Source organism: Buteo buteo, chromosome 11 (assembly GCF_964188355.1).
Source record: "Buteo buteo chromosome 11, bButBut1.hap1.1, whole genome shotgun sequence".
Lineage (NCBI taxonomy): Eukaryota > Metazoa > Chordata > Aves > Accipitriformes > Accipitridae > Buteo > Buteo buteo.
In genome coordinates this window covers 26,982,833-27,005,418 of record NC_134181.1, presented here as the reverse complement: position 1 = coordinate 27,005,418, position 22,586 = coordinate 26,982,833, and the positions used below count along the sequence as shown (strand labels likewise).

At 52.2% G+C, this 22,586-nt stretch overlaps 1 protein-coding gene across 4 annotated transcripts; it reads left to right on the top strand.

Moving 5' to 3' along the window:
• The first annotated feature begins 7,677 nt into the window (after positions 1 to 7,677).
• Positions 7,678 to 21,291, top strand: ADAR (adenosine deaminase RNA specific). Of its 4 annotated transcripts, none has more exons than XM_075041011.1 (15): positions 7,678 to 7,771; positions 10,101 to 11,651; positions 12,961 to 13,147; positions 13,229 to 13,386; positions 13,795 to 13,936; positions 14,125 to 14,342; positions 14,577 to 14,733; positions 15,753 to 15,924; positions 16,530 to 16,623; positions 18,056 to 18,184; positions 18,295 to 18,428; positions 18,918 to 19,100; positions 19,574 to 19,686; positions 20,073 to 20,200; positions 20,511 to 21,291. In XM_075041011.1, exons 2-15 carry the CDS (start codon positions 10,201 to 10,203, stop codon positions 20,749 to 20,751), a joined length of 3,507 nt encoding a protein of 1,168 aa, XP_074897112.1. In that variant the 5' UTR covers positions 7,678 to 7,771; positions 10,101 to 10,200; the 3' UTR covers positions 20,752 to 21,291. The 4 variants fall into 4 exon arrangements, with proteins under 4 accessions (XP_074897112.1, XP_074897114.1, XP_074897113.1 ...); XM_075041012.1 differs by lacking the exon at positions 7,678 to 7,771 and adding an exon at positions 7,820 to 8,861 and having other exon boundaries at positions 10,104 to 11,651; XM_075041010.1 differs by lacking the exon at positions 7,678 to 7,771 and adding an exon at positions 7,820 to 8,861.
• The last annotated feature ends 1,295 nt before the right edge of the window (positions 21,292 to 22,586 follow it).

The window sequence follows — 22,586 nt, the reverse complement described above, 5'->3', positions numbered from 1 at the left end:
TAACCCAGCTATGGGTGTTGCAGGGCCAGCAGAGGAGGAGGGGGGTGATGTGCAGTAGTTGAATCGTGATGAATCAATAAATTAGGCTTTTCTCTTTTTTTTTGAGCTAATACCTGTAAATCCTAAAAATACCTCTAACAGTCTGGGGGACTCTTTGATAGGTGATTAAAACCTTGGAGCTTCATTTCCTGTATTAGTGGCTTAGTGCAGCAGATCACTAACGTATGAAGGCAGCTGTATTTCTGATACTGCCCACGGAGACAAGGCAAAATTCGTTTAATCTTTGCGTGCCGTATGAAATCTGGTTTTATTAATGGCTTGGGATTAAGGCTTCTCCCAGGAGAAAGAGAATCATGTCCATAAATGCGGATCTCCGCCTCCCTTCGGCCATTTGCCCTTTGCTTTCCCAGCCCAAGGAGGGAGGGAGGATGCTGCTGTCAGTGTGAGGGTCTGGGCATCTTCACCCATCCCAGTGCAACGTGCCCGCAGCATCACTGGTGTTTGCAGTGACAGGAGGGGAAGCGCACTTTGGAGGAAAAGAGGGGGAAAAATAAAAAGCTATTGTTTTGCTCAACAGTTCCTTACAGATAGAGCTTTTTATAAACAGTGGGGAACTGCAGGCCTTCCACAGGGGAGACAAAAACCACAAGCAAATGACTCCACAAGACATGGGTTTGAATTGGCACCTGCCTGCTGGGAGCGAGTGAGATGTGGGAGGCAGCTCTCATGGATGAGGGAGGGCAGGCAGGGACCAGGGTCTTCGGATCAGGCTCTGCGTTTGCACGCAGGCAGGAAAATGGCTCCAGTGCTGAGCTACGGCTTCTGCACGCCAGCATTTCCCCAGCTCATTAGCAGTGAGCCTCTCTCCCTGTGGAGCGGCTTTTGCTCCTGAGGGGATGGGGTGGGCGGTGAGCAAGGGGGAGCAGTGGCTTCCAGCTGGGCGATACAGATCTGGTCCACAAGTCCCAAACCCAGGCAGAAAACCCTCCTGCAAACACCTTCCTGCGCTTGCTGCAGAAATAACATGAGCTGGGGGCCTGTCCTGCAGCTATTTCCATCTCGAATGGACTCCTCTTCCAATGTAAAATTGAGGCTGCTCAGCTGCTAATTCATCACCCCAGCCTCGGGATTCCAGGCACCGACGGGGTCGGGTCATTTGTTAGTGTTAATTATCTGCGCGGTGGTGTGAGGTCTGCAGGCCAGATCGCGCCTTCAGAGAGGTCTGTACAACATCAGCCAAATAGCTCGGCACCGTGAAAACTGCTCCTGAGTCCTCAAGAGCCTGTAGACGGATGGTCAGGCTCCTGCTCCGGGGCCATACCGCTGGGATTCGTTAGTTGCCAGAGCCTGTGATGGTGCCGCTTTTGCACAGTCTCCCTGCCCAGCGGTGACACGCGAGGCTGGGTCTGCGTGCAAGGTCTGGCAGGGTGTATTTCAGCTCCTGAGCTTCCTGCTCAGGCCACAGCTTTTGCACATCAGCTTCCTCTTCTCTCCCAGACACACCTGCAATTCCCGTGAGCACCCACCAAGGACGCGTCTGCACGAAAAGATGCCAGGCTCATGTTAATGGCGTTTGTGCCCCTTTGCATAGTTATCAGGGTGGAAGAAGCCATCTCCATTTCCCAGAGCCTGCTGGCCTGATGCTCGCACAGTAAGAAGGGTTTCTCAGCAGGAATCAGCTGTAAATCGCAATGGTCAATGACACTTTTCTACCTAAATGGGTATTTCTGTGTTTCCTGCTGGGGAGCAGCCGCTGTGCTGGAGTAGAAGCAACTGTCGCCAGCCGGGCGGTGGCGGGGGCTTTGCTGTAAAACCTGCAGACAAGTTATCACCTCATCTGCGACGATATTTCAACAAAAACGAAGACCCAGGGCCAGGAGCGGGGTCTGACTCCCAGGTCTGCTGGGGACAAGCTGCTGGGTGACAGTAGAGCCCCCACAGCCACCCTGTGCCAGGGGAAGCCCTTGCACAGGTCAGAAGAACCAAAGGATTAAAACCATAAGGTAGCATTTCTGGAAGCACTAGAGATGTGTGCTGCAGGGGGTGAGTTTTGATGTGCTTGGCAAAGTCACCACCTAACCCAGAGCAGCCCTTGGCAACACAGAGCTTGGTTTCAAAGCCATGCAAGGGCTTGGATGTCCTGTCAAAAGTCAGGAGGCAAAAAGCAGAAAAGTAACTTCACTGAAAATGAAGTTGAGCTCTTTTCCATTTGAAAAATAACTGGATTTGGGTGAGAAACTGTGAGCAGTTCCCAAGTGAGGCCAGGCACAGGCAGAGAAATGCCCCTGAAGTCTCAGTTACTCCGGATGGTCCCATCCAAGCCCCTTGCTGTGGCTTGGTGAGCAATGGGCACCGACACAGCCAGCTTTCCTCCTTCCTGCTCTCACTGCCTCGAAGAAAGTCGTAGAAGCTGGAGGTGGCCCCGTTCCCAGGTACGGAAGAGGCACCGTCAACCCCACACTGTTCCCTGCACCTCCTCTCCTCCCTCCACCACACCAAGCCGTGCTGGCACGGGGCCGGGGAGGATGCTGCTTGCTCCAAAGCTGGCACTGAACATTGGTTGAGAGCAACAGGTTTTGTACTAATTAAAGAGGAATCAATTAGGCTGCAAGATATTCAGCCACCTGGTGCTTCTGACTATTTTTTCCTCCTCCTTCTCTTTTTCCTTAATGTGCTGCTGCTGCCTCCAGGGAAGCCATGAAAGAAGCAAGACACGTTCCAGTTTCTTGCTTTCTTTTAGATTAAAAAATGCTGTTGTGAGGAAATCTGTGCAGGCTGACCAATTAAAGTGCTGTACATGTCCCTGAGATCTGCAACCAGCATCTCTTGTGTCATCCATCACTCCCTCCAGCCACCCTCCTGCCTCTCCATCAGTGTGTGTCGCTGGTTCTGGCAGTTGGTTTGTGCTGCATGAAAAAAATAATCTGCAGTGAATAAAGAAAAAGCAGCGAAGGAGGTGTAATAGGATCCCGTGGGAGGCACAAAGGAGTTCTACACACAAGGAAGCCCTTCGGAGACCCGGCTGCGCCAGGCTTTCCCCTGTGAGATGGTCCATTAGAGTCTCTGTGCTCAATGGCACATTAATCAAGAGGAGTGGAGAGCAGCAGCTGCCCGCCCCGGGCGGCCCCCGGACTTTGCTGGGTGCTGACCTTGAAGAAAATGGTGGAGTCAGCAGGGAGCCCCACGGCAAGCACCGCAAGTGGTGCGGGTGAAAATCGGGCACTGGTGTGGTGACGAGCGGCAAGGGAGCAGCAGCTGGCAGCTCTGCCCGGGGCTGCCCAGGATGCCTTTTACCCTTGGGCTGATGCTTATCCCATCTGTGGGTCTGCCCTGGGGAGGATTGTGAAATCCTTTTAATTTGTCTGAGCACACGATTTATCTTGCAGATAAATCAGATTTAATATTAAATATGAAAGGGAATAGCAAAGGGCAAAAAGGGGAACCTAGACTTGGGTGGCAATGTAAAGGTCACAGAAGAGAGTATTAATGCCAGCTTGGCTGACATGTATTAGGAAGCTCCTTGAATTCTGGCATTAGGGAGGATTCATTAATTTAACTGATTCACTCTCTGGGAACCGACGCATCAGGTGCGCTAATTCAGAGCAGTGACAGTAACCCCCTTCTCCTCGCCGGTCCCCCTCCAAGCACAAGCTCTGAGGTGTGCTGGGTGGCTTGAGGTCTGTCCAGGGTCCCCGTCTGACACCCTGCAGTGATGCTTTGGCCATCACCCAAGAGATGACAGCTTGGTAAGGGAGAGGCTGACGGGGCTGGAGCCATGCCAAGGAGAAATGTCGGCATCTGAAGCATGCTTTTTCATGGTGGGAGCGGCCAGTGCTCCCACAGCCGCTCTCTGAGCTGAAGGAGCCCCTGGCCATCATGGCACCGGGCTGGAGGAGACCACCACAGGGTAGGTCTTGCCAAGCAGAGGCTGTGATGGCTACAAAAACATGATGGATGAGCCTCTTAGCATCCAAGAGCTAAAGTTGAAGGCCGTGCTCACGTGGCACCCCCTGCCATGCGGGTGGCTGTGCCGCAGTCTGCCTTCTCCTGCCTATTTCCAAGGGTACCTTTTGTAACAGCCAGAATAAAAACACGCTGCTTCCCACTGCTGCAGCTGCTGTGGGAGTCACCGTGCCGGCTCCTTCGCCTGCTGCAGCTGTGCCAGCCCCACCTGCCTTTCCCTGCTGGGCTCCACGGCAGCTCAGAACCAATAACAAAAGCCATGGGAGCATGCCGTCGTGTCCCTGGAGCACACTGGTGCCCGAGGGGGATAAGCATCGCAGGGACAGAGGTGCCAGGAGATGTGGCAGAGTTCCCCCTTCCCCTCTGCTCCACACCAGGAGCTCTCGAGATGAGTAATCGCTGCTGATGTCTTGGGAGCACAGACATGGCAGCTGCTGGGCCTGTATCAAAGCTCAGGTTCGCTCCTCCGCTGAGCGGCAAGGAGCCTTGAGAAAAAAAGGTTGTGCAATGCTCTGGATAGCTCTGCTGCTTCCCCAGCCAGGAACCAGCCTCTTGGGAGCAGGAGGGGCAAAGTGGGTGGAAAAAAAAAATCACTTCCTGGGAACCAGCACCTTTCTGCGCTGCCCAGACTGAAGCCCCAGGCTCAGGATGGGGCAGTGTCTCCTGTGCATTACCTGCACCATTCTTATAGCTACAATAAAAATCTACTGGAAGAAAATGAAGTATTTTTTCCCCTCCAAGGGGAACTAAAGGCACTGGAGTTATGGAGATTTTCCATGCCAGTTCCCAGCTGCACGTCTGTGGCCAGACACAAGAGCAAGCAACATTTGGGAGGACGTGGGAACTGACTCGGCCCAATTCCTCGCTCCACATATGAGGAGCCTGGAGCGCTTGATGGGCGCTTCTGCAAGAAGGCCAAAACCTAATTGAACCTCTTGCCTCGGCAGTGCAAAAGCAGAGCTTGCCCCTGGGGTGGAGGGGAGCAGGCACCAGCAAGGCTAATAATACACCACCACTCCCAGGGCTGCCTTCAATTAAAAAATGCAGTCAGCTGATGTAGGAGAGTAACAAAACGTCCCCTTTGCAATCAAGCCATCAGCTTTTATCTCCCTTGTAGGAACAGGCTGCCTTCAAGAGCGAGGAAGTGATATTTTAGAGTGTCTAATAAAGCAGTTTAAAATGAAACTCTGCAGAACAATAGCCTTAGCTGAGAACTGGCATTTGAACAGAAAGTCGGGCGGGGGAGCTGTGCTACAATTTATTTCCTCTCATTTCATTTCATAAGAGGGAAGCAAAACAAAGCAGACACCTGAGGCATCTCCAGCTTGTGCTGGAGATTTAGCAAATGCTGCCATCGCGCGGGGAAGCCTTTGCTCAGCCCCGGGGAAACGGTGGGTTTGGGGGAGCCCCCACAGAAGCAGCAGGGCAGGATGAGCCCCAGCATCCGGCCATGCTGGTGCTGGGTGAGCAAAGGAGCCCCCTCCATCCTCCACCAAAATCTGCGGCGGTAACGCAGGTACCCGCATGTAAGCTGGTTATCAGCTGGCAGCTCCTCATCTCCGGCACAAATTGACTCGGCTTTACGCGGCCACGATGTTGAGAGCTGGAGCTTCTGGTGGTGTGAAGCAGATGCCATGGCTGCATTAATGCCGGGCCTTTGGCAGCTGGTGGCTCTCCCAGTCTCCCAGCCCGTTCCTATGGAAACAGATCAGGAGTCAGCCCAATTTTCCATAAAGAAGGAGAACGAACTCGTATCGATTAAGTGGCTATTTGTTGCATTTAAGGTGTTGCAATTCAAGAAGATATATGGCCCCATAACACCAGCTATAGATTATTTCATGGGCAGGGTACATCACGTCAACACAGTGGAGAGCAGCATTGTAACCTTCCCGTTCTGCCTTAAGAGCAGCCAAGATGAATCACATTCACCAAGGCTGGGTTAAAGCGTGAGATGATCACAAGCAATTAAAAGGGGGGGGAGGGAGGAAGAACAGATTGAGGAGGTGATCATCGTGTGCTCTGCGTGCTGTGGAGTCATTTGTGCTTCAGCGGAGTGGGTGGGAGACACTGCTTATGTAGACTGGTAGTGCCTGACCCCTGGCGTTTGCAGGTCTGCCATGAGCCTCATCCCAGGCCGGGGGAGGTTGTGCTCCCAAATCTTCCTAGGAATGAAGATGTGGCAATTTCAGCTGGCACGAGGGGTCCTTTTTTAGAAAATGAGTCTCCCCATTAGAGTAAAAAAAAAAACAACAACCACACCAAAACCAAACTGTGAAACTCAAGCCCCCAAATCTCAGAATCCAGAAATCATCTGAAAAAAACACCAAGCCCTGAACAACCGTCAGACTCAGCTTTGAAAAAACGTCACTGAACGTGAGCAGCAGCCAAGCCTGGCAATTGTGGGGCCTGACTCACCTTTTCTGCATGCCTGCAGTGACTCCAGGTTCACTGAAGTGCCTTCAGAAAGCCACAGGGAAGCGGCCAGGGTGGGTGCTGGGTCCCCACCCAAAGGCACATGCAGCCACCATCTCTTTGGGATGGGCGGAGGTGCTGTTGGAGACCAGGGTCCTCTGAGGAGCCTGTCCTCATGTATTTTGCTCATTCATGGGCAAGTGTAGGCAGACAGCCCCCTAAAATGCATCCAGAGCCCATGCCTGTCCCTCCCGGCTCCCCTCCGCATCCACCACCCTGGCAGAAGAGGGGCTGGGGACTCCCAGTCTGATGGTCCTAGATGTAACTATTGCTCGCCGGTTGCACTGCAGCAAACAGGTGCTGCCCCGAGCCGCCGGCAGCCTCTGAGCCACATGAGCCACTTGCGGTGCTGGTACACCTCCCGCCTGGCACCCAGCGCAGTCACTGCCTCGCTACTCGCATCCCTCTGCCAGATGGTAAATGACACACAACTATTTACACGCAGGCAGCAAAGCAGCAGACAGGAACAATCTGTTCTCTGCCGGTAGTTTTCTAACTCATACCACGATTAGGAGGGGTTTTGCCTGTGGAAGGGAGGATCCGCCAGGACCAGAGGCTGTGTCTGGTTTGGGACAGGGGAGAGGAACGTCTCCATCTTCCTGGAAAGGACCGTGGGACAGGGTGGGACATGACTCTGGCCTCAAATGGAGGGCCATTAACAAGAATGTATTAACATGGGGGTGAGGGGAGTCCCACAGGAAGTGGGGAGCCCATGGAACAAGAAGGAGCCCCACGGGGAAAGGGGGGGCGGGATCCCCACGAGGGATGGGGGGCCCACAGGAGACAGCAGAGCCCCACCACACATGGAGGGCCCATAGGGAACGGGGGCCCTGCGGGCCATGAGCAGCCCACGGAGGAGGGGGGAAGGCCCACTGGGGACGGTGGAGCTATCGGGAATGGGGGCCCACGGAGGAAGGATGGCACCCCCCGACCCGATACCCCCCGAACCCGGGGGCTCCCTACACCCCGGGGCGGCGCGCAGGGCGCATGCGCAGTAGCGCGGGCCCGCTGCTTCGGGCGACCGCTCCCGCGGTGGCGGGCGGTTCCCCGGGATACAGCGGGAGCGACTGCTGCCTCCCGGCCGAGGGAGGGGAGGGGTTGGGTTGGGTTGTGCAGCCTCTCCCGCAGCGGAGCAGGCGAGGGACGGTGAGCCAGGCGACGTTTGGCCCGCGGCGGCGGCACAGCCCCACGTTGCCCTGGCTAAAGATGTCCGCCGCGCTCTGCCCTCAGGGAAGATGGCGGCGGCGCGGCTCCCTGCGGCCCGCGCAGACGCAGGAGGGCGCTCGTGCGTCATCACCCTGCGCCGGCCGCAGCCCCAGCGGCGGCAGCAGAGGGGGTAAGGGGGCGCGGGGGGGGGGGGGTGGGAGGCGGCGACGACGACCGCGGGGGTAGGCCCGGCTCCAGGTCTCGCCTCGCTGCTAAAACCTGGGCCCCGCCGGGCCTTCAGTGGCGTCGGGGACGCTTACGGGCCTCCTGGGCGGGGCGGAGCTGCCTCCCCGGTCCGCGGGGTGTCACCGCGACTCCCGTCGGGCCTGGTGACATGGGCCGGGTGGGGATGCGCTGGGCGCCGGCAGCCCCCCGCGAGCTTCGGGGACGTGGCGTTGATCGTGTCCCAGCAGCCGCGGGGCCCTGTCGGGGCCGGGGTTTCGGTAGGGAGGGGTTGCCGCCTCCCCCGGGCGCTTTGCAGGCCGAACGCGTGGAATAAAGTGTCTTCGTCGGTGCCGCTCGTCTCCTTGAGTCCCGGCCTGCGGGAGCCGGCTCGGTAGCCGCGGCCCAGCCCGCCTTCCCGCACGGCGCCTTCCGGGCCTCGGGGGGCCTCGCCCGGTTGAGGCCGAGTGGAGCTGTCGTCTGCCGGCGTGGGCGCAGGGTGGCTGTGCTGGCCCATCGTGCTTCTGCTCGGGGAAGGGCTGCGGGTGTGGGGCAGGACGTGTCCTGCCTTGGTCTCTGGGATCTTTTTAGGGGGTTTAGTTTAAGGTGGCAACCTCTCCAAACCGGGAGAACAGCTGCAGCCCGGGGCTGGAAGTCCCCGCGGGGACCGGGGGAAGGACCTTCCCTCCCTCCCTCCGGCGTTCGCTTTCCCGATCCAGGCCCGGCTGTGGCCGCCGCTGGGAAGGAAGCTCGGGACTTTGAGTGCTCGCAAAGCCGAGGGTACTTTGGAAAGCCCTAAGTCCTGCCTCCCGCTCGGGAAGAGCCGCGTCTCCTCCCTGCGAACTCCCCGGGCGAGGGGGCGGCCCCGGGCGGGGCGGGGAGGCTGCTATGGGAGCGGGAACCGAAACCGAAACGGAGCTTGCAGCCATCTTGTGGGGGTGACTGGTAGCCTGCAGCCGCCCCCCCCTCTCTCCGGGAGATGATCTGCGGCTCGGGATTTCTTTTCTCCGTTTATTTTCTCAGAAAGTAAGGGAATTTGGTGTATGGATGAGACCGAGGTAAGAGCATTTTTAAAAAAACCCTCTTCCTGCCTGCCAGGATTTTTGTCCTGCCTTTGGCTTAGGGGTCACTTTTAAAACGAGTTCACTGAGTAGGGGGGCAGTGGCCTCCCCGCCCCCCGGAGCTGGGAAGGGGGGAACCCTCCTCACTACACGTGGAGCCCGTGTTTGTCTGGGTTGGTAAAATAAGCCACGGTGGTGGCAGCTGGGTGCAGTTGGGGCCCATTAATGAACTTGTTTAATGAAAGGGAAATTTCAGTTGGCCTTGAGGTGTGTTTGATGAAGATAGGGAGCTTTATGAAGATAAGACTTGCATCTGAAAAACTATCTTTATGAAGATAGGTGGCCTAAAAAGGTCACTGGGAAGAAGGTAGACGGGTACCTAGCAGCAGGTATCAATTGCATGTTTTTATCCACTCAGTTTCACAACCAGCTGTTGTCAAAGAACTAGAATATATCCTGTGCTGGGTTACTTATTTTTAAAAAGCATATTAAAAGCTTAGACTTACATCCTGTACCCGAGGGGGGTGGCACAGCTGGGTGTGATATGAGTTAAATTTGGGCTGCGGTCACAAAAACTTTTCATACCATTGCCAGCTGCGGACCTATCCAATTTCTGTGTGTGTTATGGATTTACTTCCCCTGTGGCATGGTGCTTTACCTCTACAGGTCACATAATGTCCAGGAAGCAAAGGACGTTTGGGGGTTTCAGACTTTTGTGGCCATGAGTCTGAAAACCATTACAAGCCTGTTGCAGCTCTGTCCTGTGTGACCGTGTGAGCTGCTTCACCTCCTTGTGCTGCTTTACCTCCTTGTGCCCCCATTTCTCCAATTGGAAAGTGGGTCTGAGATTCTTCTCTCCCTCAGGGCAGAGGAGTGAAACTCACTTGTGTTTTGAAGCGCAAGGTGAGCCTTCAACAGAAGGCATCATGAACAGACAAACCGCGCCTGTGCAGCTAGCTTGAAATTCAGTCCAATGGGAACAGAGGGTTGCTCTTATGAAAGCTGTTTCTTGTGGTTAACTTTGCCTGCGATTCCCAACTGCTGAGTTCTGTGCTGGGCAGACACAGAGTTTGCTATTTGTGTTTACATGAATAATTTAGACTCGGTAGAAAACAGGAAAGCTTGACGAGGTGAAGATGCTTGAAATGCCTCAGTAGCAGGGAGGCTGTTTAAACTGCATTTCTGGAATCCTATAGTTTTGTAAATAGGTTCTGAATTGTGTTTTTTTCCTCCTAGCAGGCACCTGTTCAGGACGGGAGAGTGCAGAGTGAATCGCAGCTCCCCTTCTTCTGGCACGTAAGCAGCCCGATTCACACGTGTGTCCCAGCAGTGCGCTATGAACAGAGGCGCTGGTCGAGGCAGAGGCTCACATCTTACCTGGTCAAGACGTAACTGCCCCAGCACTAATCAAGTTTTTTTTAACCGCCCTCGTACCCCACGAGAAGCTAATCAGGAAACCTTTTTACACCAGCAGTTCCTAACAGAGCGGCACACTGAAGTCTGTTTGCTTCAGGGACAGGGATCACACGACGAATCACGCATTAGAGGCGTGCGACCTGCGGCACCAGTTCCTGCAGAGAGATGGCAACCCAGCTGCAGCAGAGGAGGGTGGCATAGGTTCTCCAGCAAGCGTCCATGGGTAGAGATTTCACCACGTTATTGCCCTCCTCAGTACCGTCATCAGGAGAATTCTGAGAGAGATTCTGACGCCATCAGGCTGAATTTCCAGAGACTGTCTCTTGCTGGACAAGACTGTGAACAAGAAATTCTGAATATTTTCAGGAAGCTTGGGGAGGGGAAGACTTGTACAGTTCATGATCTCGCACATAAACTTAAAACTCAAAAGAAAGAGGTCAACCGTGTTTTGTATAAACTCTTCAGAGAAGGCAAGTTGCACAAAGGTGAAGAGACGCCGCCACTGTGGAGGATTGCTAGCCCAAGCACAGGGAGAGAAAGAAGCCCCGCTGACCACAGTGGTGGTTGCACAGGTCCAGCTTGTGAGAGCAGAGGAGGAGAGAGGAGTGCCGTTGGCTCAGGAAACGCTGACCCCGTGATGGCTGAGACAAAGGACAAAATCTGCAACTACTTGTTCAGCGTGGCAGAAACAACAGCGCTCAACCTTGCCAAAAACATTGGGTTTTCAAGGGCCAAGGATGTTAATGCCTTTCTTAGCGCTTTGGAAAAGCTGGGAGATGTCCACAAGCAGAACACAAGCCCCCCACGGTGGTCCCTGACAGACAGGAAACGCGAGCGGATGCAGATGAGGCTGAAGGCCAGCGTGGTAATGCAGACGGCAGATCCCACACCTGAGTCAGGTTTTCCACCTTCCTCTGTTCCTTCTTGTCCCCAGGAGATGACTGTAGCTTCACCAGCCGTGACAACATCGGAAGAAGAAAGTATAGAAAACGGACAGCAGCCTTTGGGGCAAACTGATCAGAGTGATGCCAGTGACACGGAAGCCGCCCCACCTGAGGACACTAAGCCTGGATTCTCCAGTTTGAGTAATTATGATAACTCTGAAAATGGCAAGTGGGCCACAGATGATATCCCAGATAATCTGAACACTATCAAAAAGCAGTCCAATGAGTCAGAATCCATCATGAATTCCCAGTCTTCCCCCAGTTACGCTGCCCAGTTTGAAACTGCTTTCCCATGTACGCCTGTGGAGAAACTGATGGCTTGTCAGGAGAAGAACCCAGTGAGTGGCCTTACCGAATATTCCCAGTACACGTACCAGCACTGTGAATTTGCCATGCTGGAGCAGAGTGGACCCTCTCACGAGCCACGGTAAGAAAATTTCCTGCTTTTCCTGAGCTGTCTTTTTGCTCAAAATGATCTGACTTCAACTAACTTCACCCACTCAACTTTGTCCTGAAGGGCCTGCTCACTAATGTTTACTTCATTTTTAGAAGGATTAGCCTGTTTGATTCCTTGCAGCAGCTTAAAAAAACCAAAACAAGGCTAAAATTTAGCTGCAGGAGCCCAGTTTTGGCAACCTGCACCTCATTCTGAACAGTGGAGGTGAGATTAATCTCTTCAGCTAGGTCCCATCTGATTTAATCACTTGGCTTTCAATTTGATTGTATAGGGGGAAACTGGTATCTGTAAGCTACCTCTCAAGATGCCGTCACCCTGGAAGTGGTATAAAGGGAGCCCAGAACAAAGTGCTTGGGTGCAGATATCTTGGGCTAGATGAGGTGAACCCACTCTGGACGTTTCTGTGGTATAGCAGGTCAGAGCGGCTTCCATGAGCAGAGCACATAGCATGACACTAGGATTTGTGGAGTCAGTCTCTGGAGTCCCACTTCCCCTTGCAAAATCATGGCTGTTCCTGAGCACCAGCGAGACGCTGAAGAGCACCATATGTGCCACAGTGGAATATGTCAATAGATCCGCTAGACAGGAAAATTGGCCTAATTTCTAAAGATGGAGTCCCAGGTTTTTTGTTTGTTTTTTTTGTAAGGAGGGATCTGAATGGATTCAGCCCCATAACCCCTCTCCAGATCTGGTTTGACCCGTTCTTATTGGAAGCAGGTTTCCTCTGTATAGGGCTGGAGGACAAAAGAGAAGCTGTGTTTGTTAGAGTTCACAGGGAGGAGAGAGAAATATCAAAGGTGAGATGTTTACGTGAGGCAGCACCTCTCTGAAATGGTGTGAAAGCACTGGATAGCCAGGGAAAATGCCAGAGGGATGAGTGACCCCAAATGACTAGGTGCAGATGGAACAGCGCAGGCTGCTTTTAAACTTTCTTCATCCCTGTGCAGGAGATGTAACTGAACTGCTTTTTGCATACAGCCATTACATGTTCCTGGCACTTGTGGAACAAGGCAATTCATCCTGTTCCTTCAGAACAAAATCTGGAGCTGCTCCTCTGTCACGAACAGCTCTGGAAATGCGATGAAATGAGGCCCAGATGCAGAGCTGTCGGGACACCCTTGGTATTTTTGTCTTCTGCACATGGCAGCCTGGGTTTGCTCTCACAGCCAGGAGCTAGCTGTTCCTTCTCACTTGAATTCCAAGAACAGTCTTACTTGCTTGCTCTGAGAAGACCACACTTTTGCCTCTCAATTTGCCTCTTTGGTTTTCTCTTTCAAAGATTTAAGTTCCAGGCAGTGATTAATGGGCGCCGATTCCCACCAGCAGAAGCAGGGAGCAAAAAACTTGCTAAACAGGAGGCAGCAGCTAATGCTATGAAAGTCCTGATGAGTGAAGCAGAGAATGGAAGACACGGTGGAATTAAATGTGAAGAGGCATTTTCCTCTGACAACTCTGAACTGGAATTGGTGAGTCTTATTTTCTTTACTTGTGAGGCTGGTCAAACAGTGTTTAGTCTGAAACTGGTTTCCTCTATCTTCTTGCTGTAGCCTTTGCATCCAGAGCCAGAGCCGTCATCTGCACCAGCTCATCTCAGCTTGCTTCCTGGGAAGCACCCTATCAGCATATTAATGGAGTACGGACAAAAATCAGGGAACACGATTGAATTCCAGCTGGTCTCTCAGGAAGGCCCACCTCATGATCCTAGGTATGGAATATTGTTGTCAGCTTTGGGGAGGATAGAAACCCTTTCTTTAATATCCTTCTTCTTCAGCATGCTACCTACGTTCCTGGACTCGTCACTGACCTAGCTGAGTGCTCCTCTTATCTGAGTAGTCTGGGCATGGCTCCTCCCTTCAAGACATCTGCCTCCAGAAAGAGACCAAAACCAATGCCCTTTTTCAGAGAAAGGATGCTGTTTCTTCTGTCAGACCAGGAACAGGTTCCAGTCCTGTACCTTACCTGGTAGTGCTCTACTGGGAGTATTTAGGGCCATTGTGGTAGATTTAAATTGCAGATAACCCAGAAGGATTTAGCTTGAACTGGGAGAAGGGGATAATAAACAGATCGAGATGCCTATGCTTAACACTTTTCATATGCTATAATGTCCTGTCAGGTTCAGCTACTGTGTGAAAATGGGTGACCAAATTTTCCCTGCTGTGGTAGGAAACAGCAAGAAGGGAGCAAAGCAAATGGCAGCAGAAGTTGCTGTGAAGATTCTTTCTGGAGAGTCTGTACCCCATGTCTTGCCTGAACAGGTACAAAGCTTCTTTATAAAACCCAAGTGGTTTGGGTTGGGTCCCCTCCCCTTTATTGCATATTTCACCAGATTTCACCCCACAAGGTCACGTGCTGGCTCTAGCAGAGGTTTGCTGAGTGTCCTTGGCCTGCGGTAATACCAACTGCTCAGTATTTAACAGCCTTCTCCTGTCTAACTCTGCTCTAGCCTGTTGTGAAGCCCCATGGTGACCAGTCCATGCACAGCTGTGGACAATGGATCGCCACTCCAGATGAATCCAAGGTGGCAAAAGCGAAGGGTGTTGGGGAGCTCATCAAATACCTTAATGTCAATCCTGTCAGTGGCCTGCTGGAATATGCCCGCTCTAATGGGTTTGCTGCAGAATTCAAACTCATTGACCAGTCGGGACCTCCCCATGACCCCAAGTAAGTAGCTGCATCTGTCCAGGAGGAAATTTTGCACTGTTGCTGTTGCCCTGGAGAAAATTCCTGATGTAGTTTGAGATGGCAACAGGCTGAGCTGCTGTCTCTGCCAAACCTTATGTCTGGATGACAATAAGCTACCTCTACTCCTGTAGTCTCTCCGCTGAGAGAATTTAATAACTAGTCTGAAATCTGTAGGTTCCTTGGTTTCTCAGAGGTGCACTACTGTCTTTATAGGTTTGTCTATCAGGCAAAGGTTGGAGGCCGTTGGTTCCCAGCTGTAACTGCACACAATAAAAAGCAGGGCAAGCAGGAGGCAGCTGATGCAGCGCTCAGAGTCCTGATTGGGGAAACAGAGAAGATTGAGCGCCTGGAAGGGATGAACATCACTGAGGTAAATCCCCTTCCTCCAAAACTGGGACTTCTTTTGTAGCCCTGCCTGTCCTGTGCCTATCAGTCCAGCAGAAAAATGTCTTCAAGATCAACTGTGAGATCTTTGTTCTCTGAAGGTGTAGATAAGCTGATATTTTCTTGAAGTGGGTTAGATGTTTCCTCAGGGCACAGACGTACTCCTCCTTCTTGCTTTAGGGCTAAATTATCATCAGATTCTTCCACAAGCTACTGAAGTGTGTTCCTGTGGTGGAGCAGGAACATGCCAATTTTTAATTCTGTGACTTTCTTTTTTTCCCTCCTTCCAGATTCCTTCATGCTGCATTAAAAACTGTGTGTCAGCTCAAAAACTCATACATCAGATAAGAGCAAAGCTCTGGTTGTGTCAGGATGGCTGTCCCAAACCTGTGCTGCTTTAAATGACAGTTAGAGTTTTGTGATCTCTTAAAAGCCGTGTTCCAGGCTGCACAGCTGAGCACAGCAGCTGTGGCTCTAAATAGAAAAGCCATCAGGGAGGATTTGTCAGTCAGCAGTGCTAGAGGAGGCAAGTGCCCGTCTGCAATGGGATTGACTGCGCAGTCTCCTCACAGGCAGCCAGAGAAGGAATTCCTCCAAAGCCAGTAACAGATTTCCTTGGCTGAGTGTCTGGGAACAGGCAAGATGGGTTTTGTTCCTTTGTGATGGGGGTTTCCCCTGGCAATCTTGGGAGGCCATTCCTCAGCCCATTCTGCTTGCTGCCAGGAAGACAGCTTGCTGCTGTCTCTTAATGATCAAAGTGCTCAAAGCAGAACTCAAAGTGTTGGACAAGGTTTTCCCAGGAATACCTAAAAGAACTTCACTTACCCCTTGACATGATAGTGTCCATGCACTCAACCCAAAACTGTGCTGCCTGTAGCTCATGTTTTCTGTGTTTCTGCCTTCTGCTTGGATAGCTGCACTTCAGGTTAGCTACTTCTTGAGCTGTTTAGTTCCATGCCCTACTCATGATCTCTTGGCAATCCTGGTCTTGTGTCCCTGTTCCAGCTCCCTGTGAGTGGCAGTACCCTACATGATCAGATGGCTATGCTGAGCCACCAGCGCTTCAACACCCTCACTGCTCGCATCCAGCACAGTCTGCTTGGGCGGAAGATCCTGGCTGCCATCATCATGCGGAAAGGAAATAAGGGCCTGGGAGCAGTGGTCAGCATCGGAACGGGTATGAACAGCTTCTTCCAGCGTAAGCTGAACTCTCACTTCCCCACTAGATACCCTGTCAGCTATGACTAGGGAATGGCTGTTGCTGTAGGCTTCTTCAGAGAGGGCAAGAAACATTCCCAGGGCTCGTGTGGTGTCACAAGTGATCTGGTTATAGAGAGAAAACAAAGCGAATGTGCCTGCAGCTGTATTGCTCTTAATCTTTGCTTGCATTGCTACGCACTAGTCTGTGCATCAGAGCCTGGATTCCTCGCATTGTACCGCACAAGGTCCCCCAGCTTATCTCAGCTGCATGTACCTTAGCTCCCTTCCTAGTTAGCTGCCATGCTTCCACCTGGAGTGGTGGGCTGAAAAGCACTCAGGAAGGGACACTGCCCCTAAACCTGTGGCAATTTAAGTCTCTGCTGTCCCTAAAGTAGTGTGTGCTCTTTGTCCCTTTATTTTCCTAACTGTTTGGATCAGGATAATGATTTAATAGTCAACAGTGTGCTGCTGCTGCTCAGGAGCCCAAAGAAGTAAAACTTAAAGTAAGATGAAACCCTCCCTCTTTCTGTGAAGCTGTGTGTTGACTTCGACACTTGCTTTTTTTTTTTTTATTTATTTCAGGTAATCGTTGCGTGAAAGGGGAGGAGCTGAGCTTGAAAGGGGAGACAGTGAATGACTGTCATGCAGAAATCATTTCTCGAAGAGGCTTTGTGAGGTGAGAGAAGGGGAAACCTGAAGGAGAGGGAGAGGGGCTTGCCCGGAGTTGCTGACCCATTCTAGAGGGATGTCACTGTGACAATTCCTTGTTGTGTTGGGAGAGGCTGTGATCCTTTAACACTACTGTTTACCCATGTGTTGTTAAATAGAGGGAAGTTATTTCTGATAAGAAGGGGCCATGCCTGAATGGTGCCCAAATTAGTACCGAACTGGAAACTTGCCAAGAGCTCAAGGGCTGCATCTGATGTACTTAAAATAAAGCATCCTGCAGAGGCTGCTTGGCCAGCACACAACACGCTGTTTCAGTTTGAGCACAGCTCTGTCTGAGCCAAGGTGCTGGGGAATCTGCAGGCCAGGTCCCCTTTTGGCCTTTCTGGGTCTGGGTGTAGAAGGCTTCAGGAAAACATATCGAATGTGTTTGCGTTGGTAAGTCAGAAAACCTTTTTCACCAGTTGGAAAGGTTTTTCCCAACTAAACTGCACAGTTGTTCTCTTCATAAACATTCAGTGTGGCACTTTTTTTAAAAAAAAAAACTGAAGTGAAATGAAGTTGGACTAGCCTTGTTAATGTCTGCCCTTCCAGTTATGAACAGCAAGGCCAGCTGCTTTCTTAAAGCCTTTGCCTGCTGCCATTATACTCGGTGTGTTCCTCAGCACTGGAAGGTGTTGAGGGCAGGTCCCTGGGACGCTGTAAAGTCAGAGGATTGCACCCTTGCTTACTGTCTGTCTCAGCTGTTAATCTTGACGGTTGTGGCTGCTGGGCTGCTCTGGCACAGCAGAGACTGTCAGAGACAAGAACAGTGAGCTCCACCTTTCCTTGCAAAATAAATCCCTGCACAGACTCTACTTCAGGAGTCTCTATGAAGCTGCAGTTTTCTGTAGTCCTTGATGCTATGTTGGAGACCTCAGGGTTTTTCTCTGTCCCTGGACAGAAGCAGCCATAAAAGACCCAGTCATTGTAAACAGATCATGGGGTTGCGCTAATAATACCGCTTGCATTCAGCTGCCTGTGGGGCTGTTTACTCTTAATGCAAACTTGGTGCTGACTAAAGGTGCTAGGTTAACAACCTTGAAGTCTTCTTCACACTCGGATCATATGCATGCAAGCAGCAGCCAGCCAGGCTCCTTTCTCCTGCCAGCGCTTCCCTCTGCTCACCTGACAGAATGCTTATTTTCTATTGCATGTCCTCTGCATGGCAGGAAATCTGCTTGATTTCATGCCTTTTTTTGTAGCATCAAATGCTATTCATTGGCTTCCAAGTGTTCTCAGCCATGGCTCCTGGTCTTTGCTCTCCCATGCGGCAGGAGCAGGTGACTTGGTGCGACAGAGGCAGAGCTTGGGACCCTGCCTGTCCCAGGCATGGGCAGTGGTTGAAGTGCTCCTTGTCTGAGGAGCAAAGCAGCCTTTTGACGTGATGATGTTGTTTTCAGGTTTCTCTATAGTGAGCTGATGAAGTATGACCCGTCTAATCCTTCCTCTGCAGAAGAGAGCATTTTTGAGCCAGCAGGAGGGAAGAGACTCAAAATAAAGAGCAGTGTTACCTTTCACCTCTACGTCAGGTTTGTGCAGGGTTGTGCAGGGAGTGACCAGTGTCAGCAGCACCATTGCACCCCTGGCCCTGGCTGTTTACTGAGAGTCAGCGCTAACCTGGGGAGTGTTTGTTTTCTAGCACAGCGCCTTGTGGAGACGGGGCACTCTTTGATAAATCCTGCAGCGATCAGGCAAGCGTGGTGGGGCCAGCCCAGCATCAGCCTCTCTTTGAGAACCCCAAACAAGGCAAGCTACGGACCAAGGTGGAGAACGGTGAGTGCATTTGCTCCCTCTACGGTGAGGTGGCTCCAGTCCTCTCCTCTGGGCCTTTCTGGGGCCCCAGAGTTTCTTTACCCCTCTCTGTGTGGTGCTGTTGTGGGATTTGAAGCATTCAGGAACCAAAGGAGGTGGGTGAAAGGGATGGAGGCATTAGAGAGACTCCCTTCTCCTTCCCAACTATGTCTGTTGGACTGCCACACTAGCAAGAGTACAGCTGAAGTTTGCTGCAAAGCTTCTATGTCTCTGACCTCCCTTTCAAGCAGTATTTCATTCTGCTTCAGCCATGTTAAAATGACTTGTCTGTAATCAATACAGAGTTCCCATTTTCATGTGATACTAAAATGTTCCCAGAACCTGGTGACAGACTGACTCCAGAGGTCAATCCATGCCTGTGCATAGAAGATAGTTTCTTGTGCTGCTGCTAATGGGGTTTTGAGTTATTGAATATCTGACTCTACAGAAAATCTTTATTCTCTTGTGCAGGGGAAGGTACCATTCCTGTGGAGTCGAGTGACATTGTGCCCACGTGGGATGGGATCCAGCATGGGGAGCGGTTACGAACCATGTCCTGCAGTGACAAAATCTTACGCTGGAATATACTTGGCTTGCAAGGAGCACTGCTGTCACACTTCATAGAACCGGTTTATCTCAGCTCTGTTACACTTGGTATGAGACCTGCCATCCTTTCTGGGCTGGGATGGATGTGCTGCCCTGCTCCTTAGAACTGGGCTGCAGTGACAAGTAACCTCCCTTCCCCAAGTGATGGAAAAGCTTGTTTGTGGAGGCTGTAGGAGTAACAGACTGAAATGTTCTTGGCAGAGCTGTGCTGTTTGGAAGTGAAAAGGGAGTTTGTGGATTTTATGCTGTGGGTGGAGTGGGTTTTTCTCCAAGGTTCTTGATTTTTAGAAGGCACATGTGATCCAGGAGGGCGAGACAAAAATTGCCCATTTGTGTCTTTGGTGAGAAATGTTGCAGTCTATAACCTTCATCTTACACACCTGGGATACACATAGCTGTTGCTGATCCACATGCCTGTGAGCTTTCTGGGGCTTGTGAGAAGTGCTGTTATTCTCGGGGCTTGGCCTGTCCATCACCCATGCCATTCCTGTTTCCTAATGCCTTCACGTCTGTCTTCACAGGTTACTTGTACAGTCAGGGTCATTTAACACGTGCAATCTGCTGCCGCGTGGCAAGAGATGGGAACGTGCTGCAGGAAAAGCTCCAGGCTCCGTATCACATTAACCATCCTGAGGTAGTGCGGGCTTGGCACCTCTTCGTCCTTCTGTCCCCCCCTTCCACCTCTGCCCTTGGGTTTGGGCCTCACCAAGGTGCTCTGCAGGGGAGTCACCTGGCAGAAGCTCTCCAGCCCAGGGTCAGGAGGTTAATGGCCAGAAACCTGCCCCCTCTGTTTCATCCCACAGTGCCTGGGGGTTACTGGGAATTACTTGGTCTGGGAATAAGGAGACCACAGCCACCCCTGTAGCCTTCAGCTTAGTAAGAACCTAGGGCTTGCTGCTCTCAGGAGTTTGGGATCAGCTGAACCCCTGCCTGCAGGGGATGAAGAGGCAAGAGGCTCCCCTTACCATCGAGCTTGTGCAGCAGGACCAGCATTAAGAAACCCTCTTACCTCTTACGCAGGTTGGGCGAGTCAGCGTGTACGACTCTGCAAGGCAGACGGGCAAGACAAAGGAGTCTTCGGTGAATTGGTGTCTTGCTGATGAAAGCGAAGTTGAAGTGTTGGATGGCACAAAAGGGAAAGTAGATGGGTAAGAAGAGCCTTTCCTGACTCTGCTTTTCTGTTTGGGGAAAGGGGGGCAGCTCTGAAGTCATGAGTACACTCTGTGCTGTTACAGCACCTTACATGTGGGGAGGGTTGGAGAGAGGCATTTCAAACTGACGTGATTGAGTGCTCTTGAAGCAAAACAAAATATTGCCCAGCCCAGCCCCTACAACAGAGCCTTGCTGAGCCAAGAAATCTTGCAGGCATCCAATTGTGGGGTTTTCCCTGAGCCCTCTGCTCCTCTTTGCTCTTTTGAGCATCATGTCCTTCATTGCTGCATTTGTCTTCCTTTTCAGACCAAAGCTAGAGGTGTCTCGTGTGTCCAAGAGGAAAATGTTTGCCCTGTTCCAGCAGTTATGTGCCAAGAACAACTGCAAAGACCTGCAGAACCTCTCGGTGTACTCAGATGCTAAGGAGGCAGCCACGGCATACCAAGAAGCCAAGCAGTGCTTCTTCAGCACGCTGGAAGAGATGGGCTACGGCAGCTGGATCCGCAAACCCCAAGAGGAAGATAATTTCTCTTTCCCTGATGCATAATGAGACACCCTGCGTGTGTGGGGGGGTGAGAGTGCACAGACATGTGCATGGGTGTTTGCGTCCTTCTTTCACCACCTTCTTTTTGAAGTGGAATCCGGAGTGTGCAGCAGTTTCCCCTATAGGCCTGGCTGCCTTCTCTCTGCTCTTGTTACTCTGAGACCCTGCCCTTTCTCTTTTTAGAACATGCATGAAAATTACTGTCTTTTTTTTAAGCTAGGGCAGGCTCAGTCCCCGTTTGCTTTTCTGTTTTTTGTCTCCTCATTTTTTAAAAGAAGGCACAAGAAACCAGAGAGATTCTCAGACTGTGAGCTTGAAACCTCTGGACCGTGCACTACAGATCCCTCTGGCAGGTTTTGAGGCAAATTTTCTCTTTTGAGAAAAAAAAAAAAAAGGCCGACTGGCTGGTTTTATGTGTCTCTGTCAGAAGGTGGCTGGCAGCCTGTTTGAGCTGGGACATGGGACTGATCTCTGCAAGATGCCAGCAGGACCACCATAACATTCTGCGTTAATAATAAAAAAAAGAAAATTTCTGTAGTATTAGGTGGCTCTGTGCCGTGGGTGTGTTAATTCCTGCAGAGTGAAAGAGTGGCCCTGGGTGGGAGTTGGAGAGGAACAGAGGTGAATTATCATTTGCTAAACGATGAGTGGGTCTGTGTAGAACTGGCAGTTGTGAATTAAGCCTCTTGCCTTAAGCCAGGGGCTCACTGGGCAGAATATAGCCCTCACAGGGCTTGAGCATGCCCTGAAATGACAGGGCAGGGTTCTCCTGGCTCCTTCCCCCACCTCTGTCTCTAGGATGGGGTGTCAATTCTCCAGTCTTGGGAGGTCACTTGGGAGGCGGCTGGTGGTGGCTGCAGGCCATGTTGTGTGTCTGCTTATGTCTGAGCTCAACCACATGCCAGACACGCTTGTAGAAGGTGGGAAGTAAAGATGCTGTTACCAACAGCAAGTTTGTTAGATGTTGTAAAGCAGCCTCCTGTTGGAGCAGCCCCTTTCCCGATGCACAGTGTGTGCTGGCTTTGCCTGGGACGGGACAGTTGACACCAGTGAGACTGGGCAAAGAGACCACAAAGCGGTTAGCGTGGAGGTGTAGCCCAAACTGAAGAGAAGTCCTGAGGCTGGGGGAGCACAGCCTGGGGACCAAGGCCCTGGCTGTGGCTGTGCCTCAGGCTTGTTCATCTATTCCCGTGCAGCAGGAAAGGATGCCAGTGGGCAGATGTGCTGTGGCCAAGCAGGTTAAACGCTTGCTGAAAGGCTGGCTGTCATGGGCTCACCCTCCCTGCAGCTGCCAGACAGCACTCGGACACTGACTGCGGCGCAGAGCTGCAAGGGGTGGCAGCAGCCTTGGCATCCTGCTCTCCCCTGCGCACAGAGCAGGGCCCCGGTGGCAGCAATGGCACAAGGGCAGAGCTGGGGGCTCCTCTGTCTGTGGCGGCCCCTCCTTCATGCTGCCGGCTGCTCAGGGTGCTGTGCCTGGGGCTTTTGGGGCTCCTGCTGTGCTATCTGCACCCTCCTGCTCTCCTGGGACTTGTGGGTCTCCACCCCCCACCGGGGTGCAGCAGGACCCCCCAGTCCTGCACTCACCCAGGGCTGTACCAACAGCAGAGGGGCTGCAGAGGTGGGACAAAGCAGGACAAGCCCTGGTGCAGGGCTGGTTTAGGGGCAAAGCTCTTAACATTTAAGTATTGCGGCAGGCCGCTGAGAGGAGGAGGTCCAGGAGCATCAGCTGGAGCAGCCCGGGATTTCTCTGGCTGGGTGAAGTGCTGGGATTTAAATTAATTTCTAGCGTGCGGCTTCCCCTGGCACTGTGTGCTGCCAGCCCCCGTCTGCGCCAC

Bases quoted from the DNA above. Each gene is read 5' to 3' on its own strand.
- ADAR (XM_075041011.1), top strand. From the start codon at position 10,201: ATGAACAGAGGCGCTGGTCGAGGCAGAGGCTCACATCTTACCTGGTCA. The intron at 14,734-15,752 runs GTAAATCCCCTT...TCCCTGTTCCAG, and splicing joins AAGGGATGAACATCACTGAG to CTCCCTGTGAGTGGCAGTAC. The intron at 18,429-18,917 runs GTGAGTGCATTT...TCTCTTGTGCAG, and splicing joins ACGGACCAAGGTGGAGAACG to GGGAAGGTACCATTCCTGTG.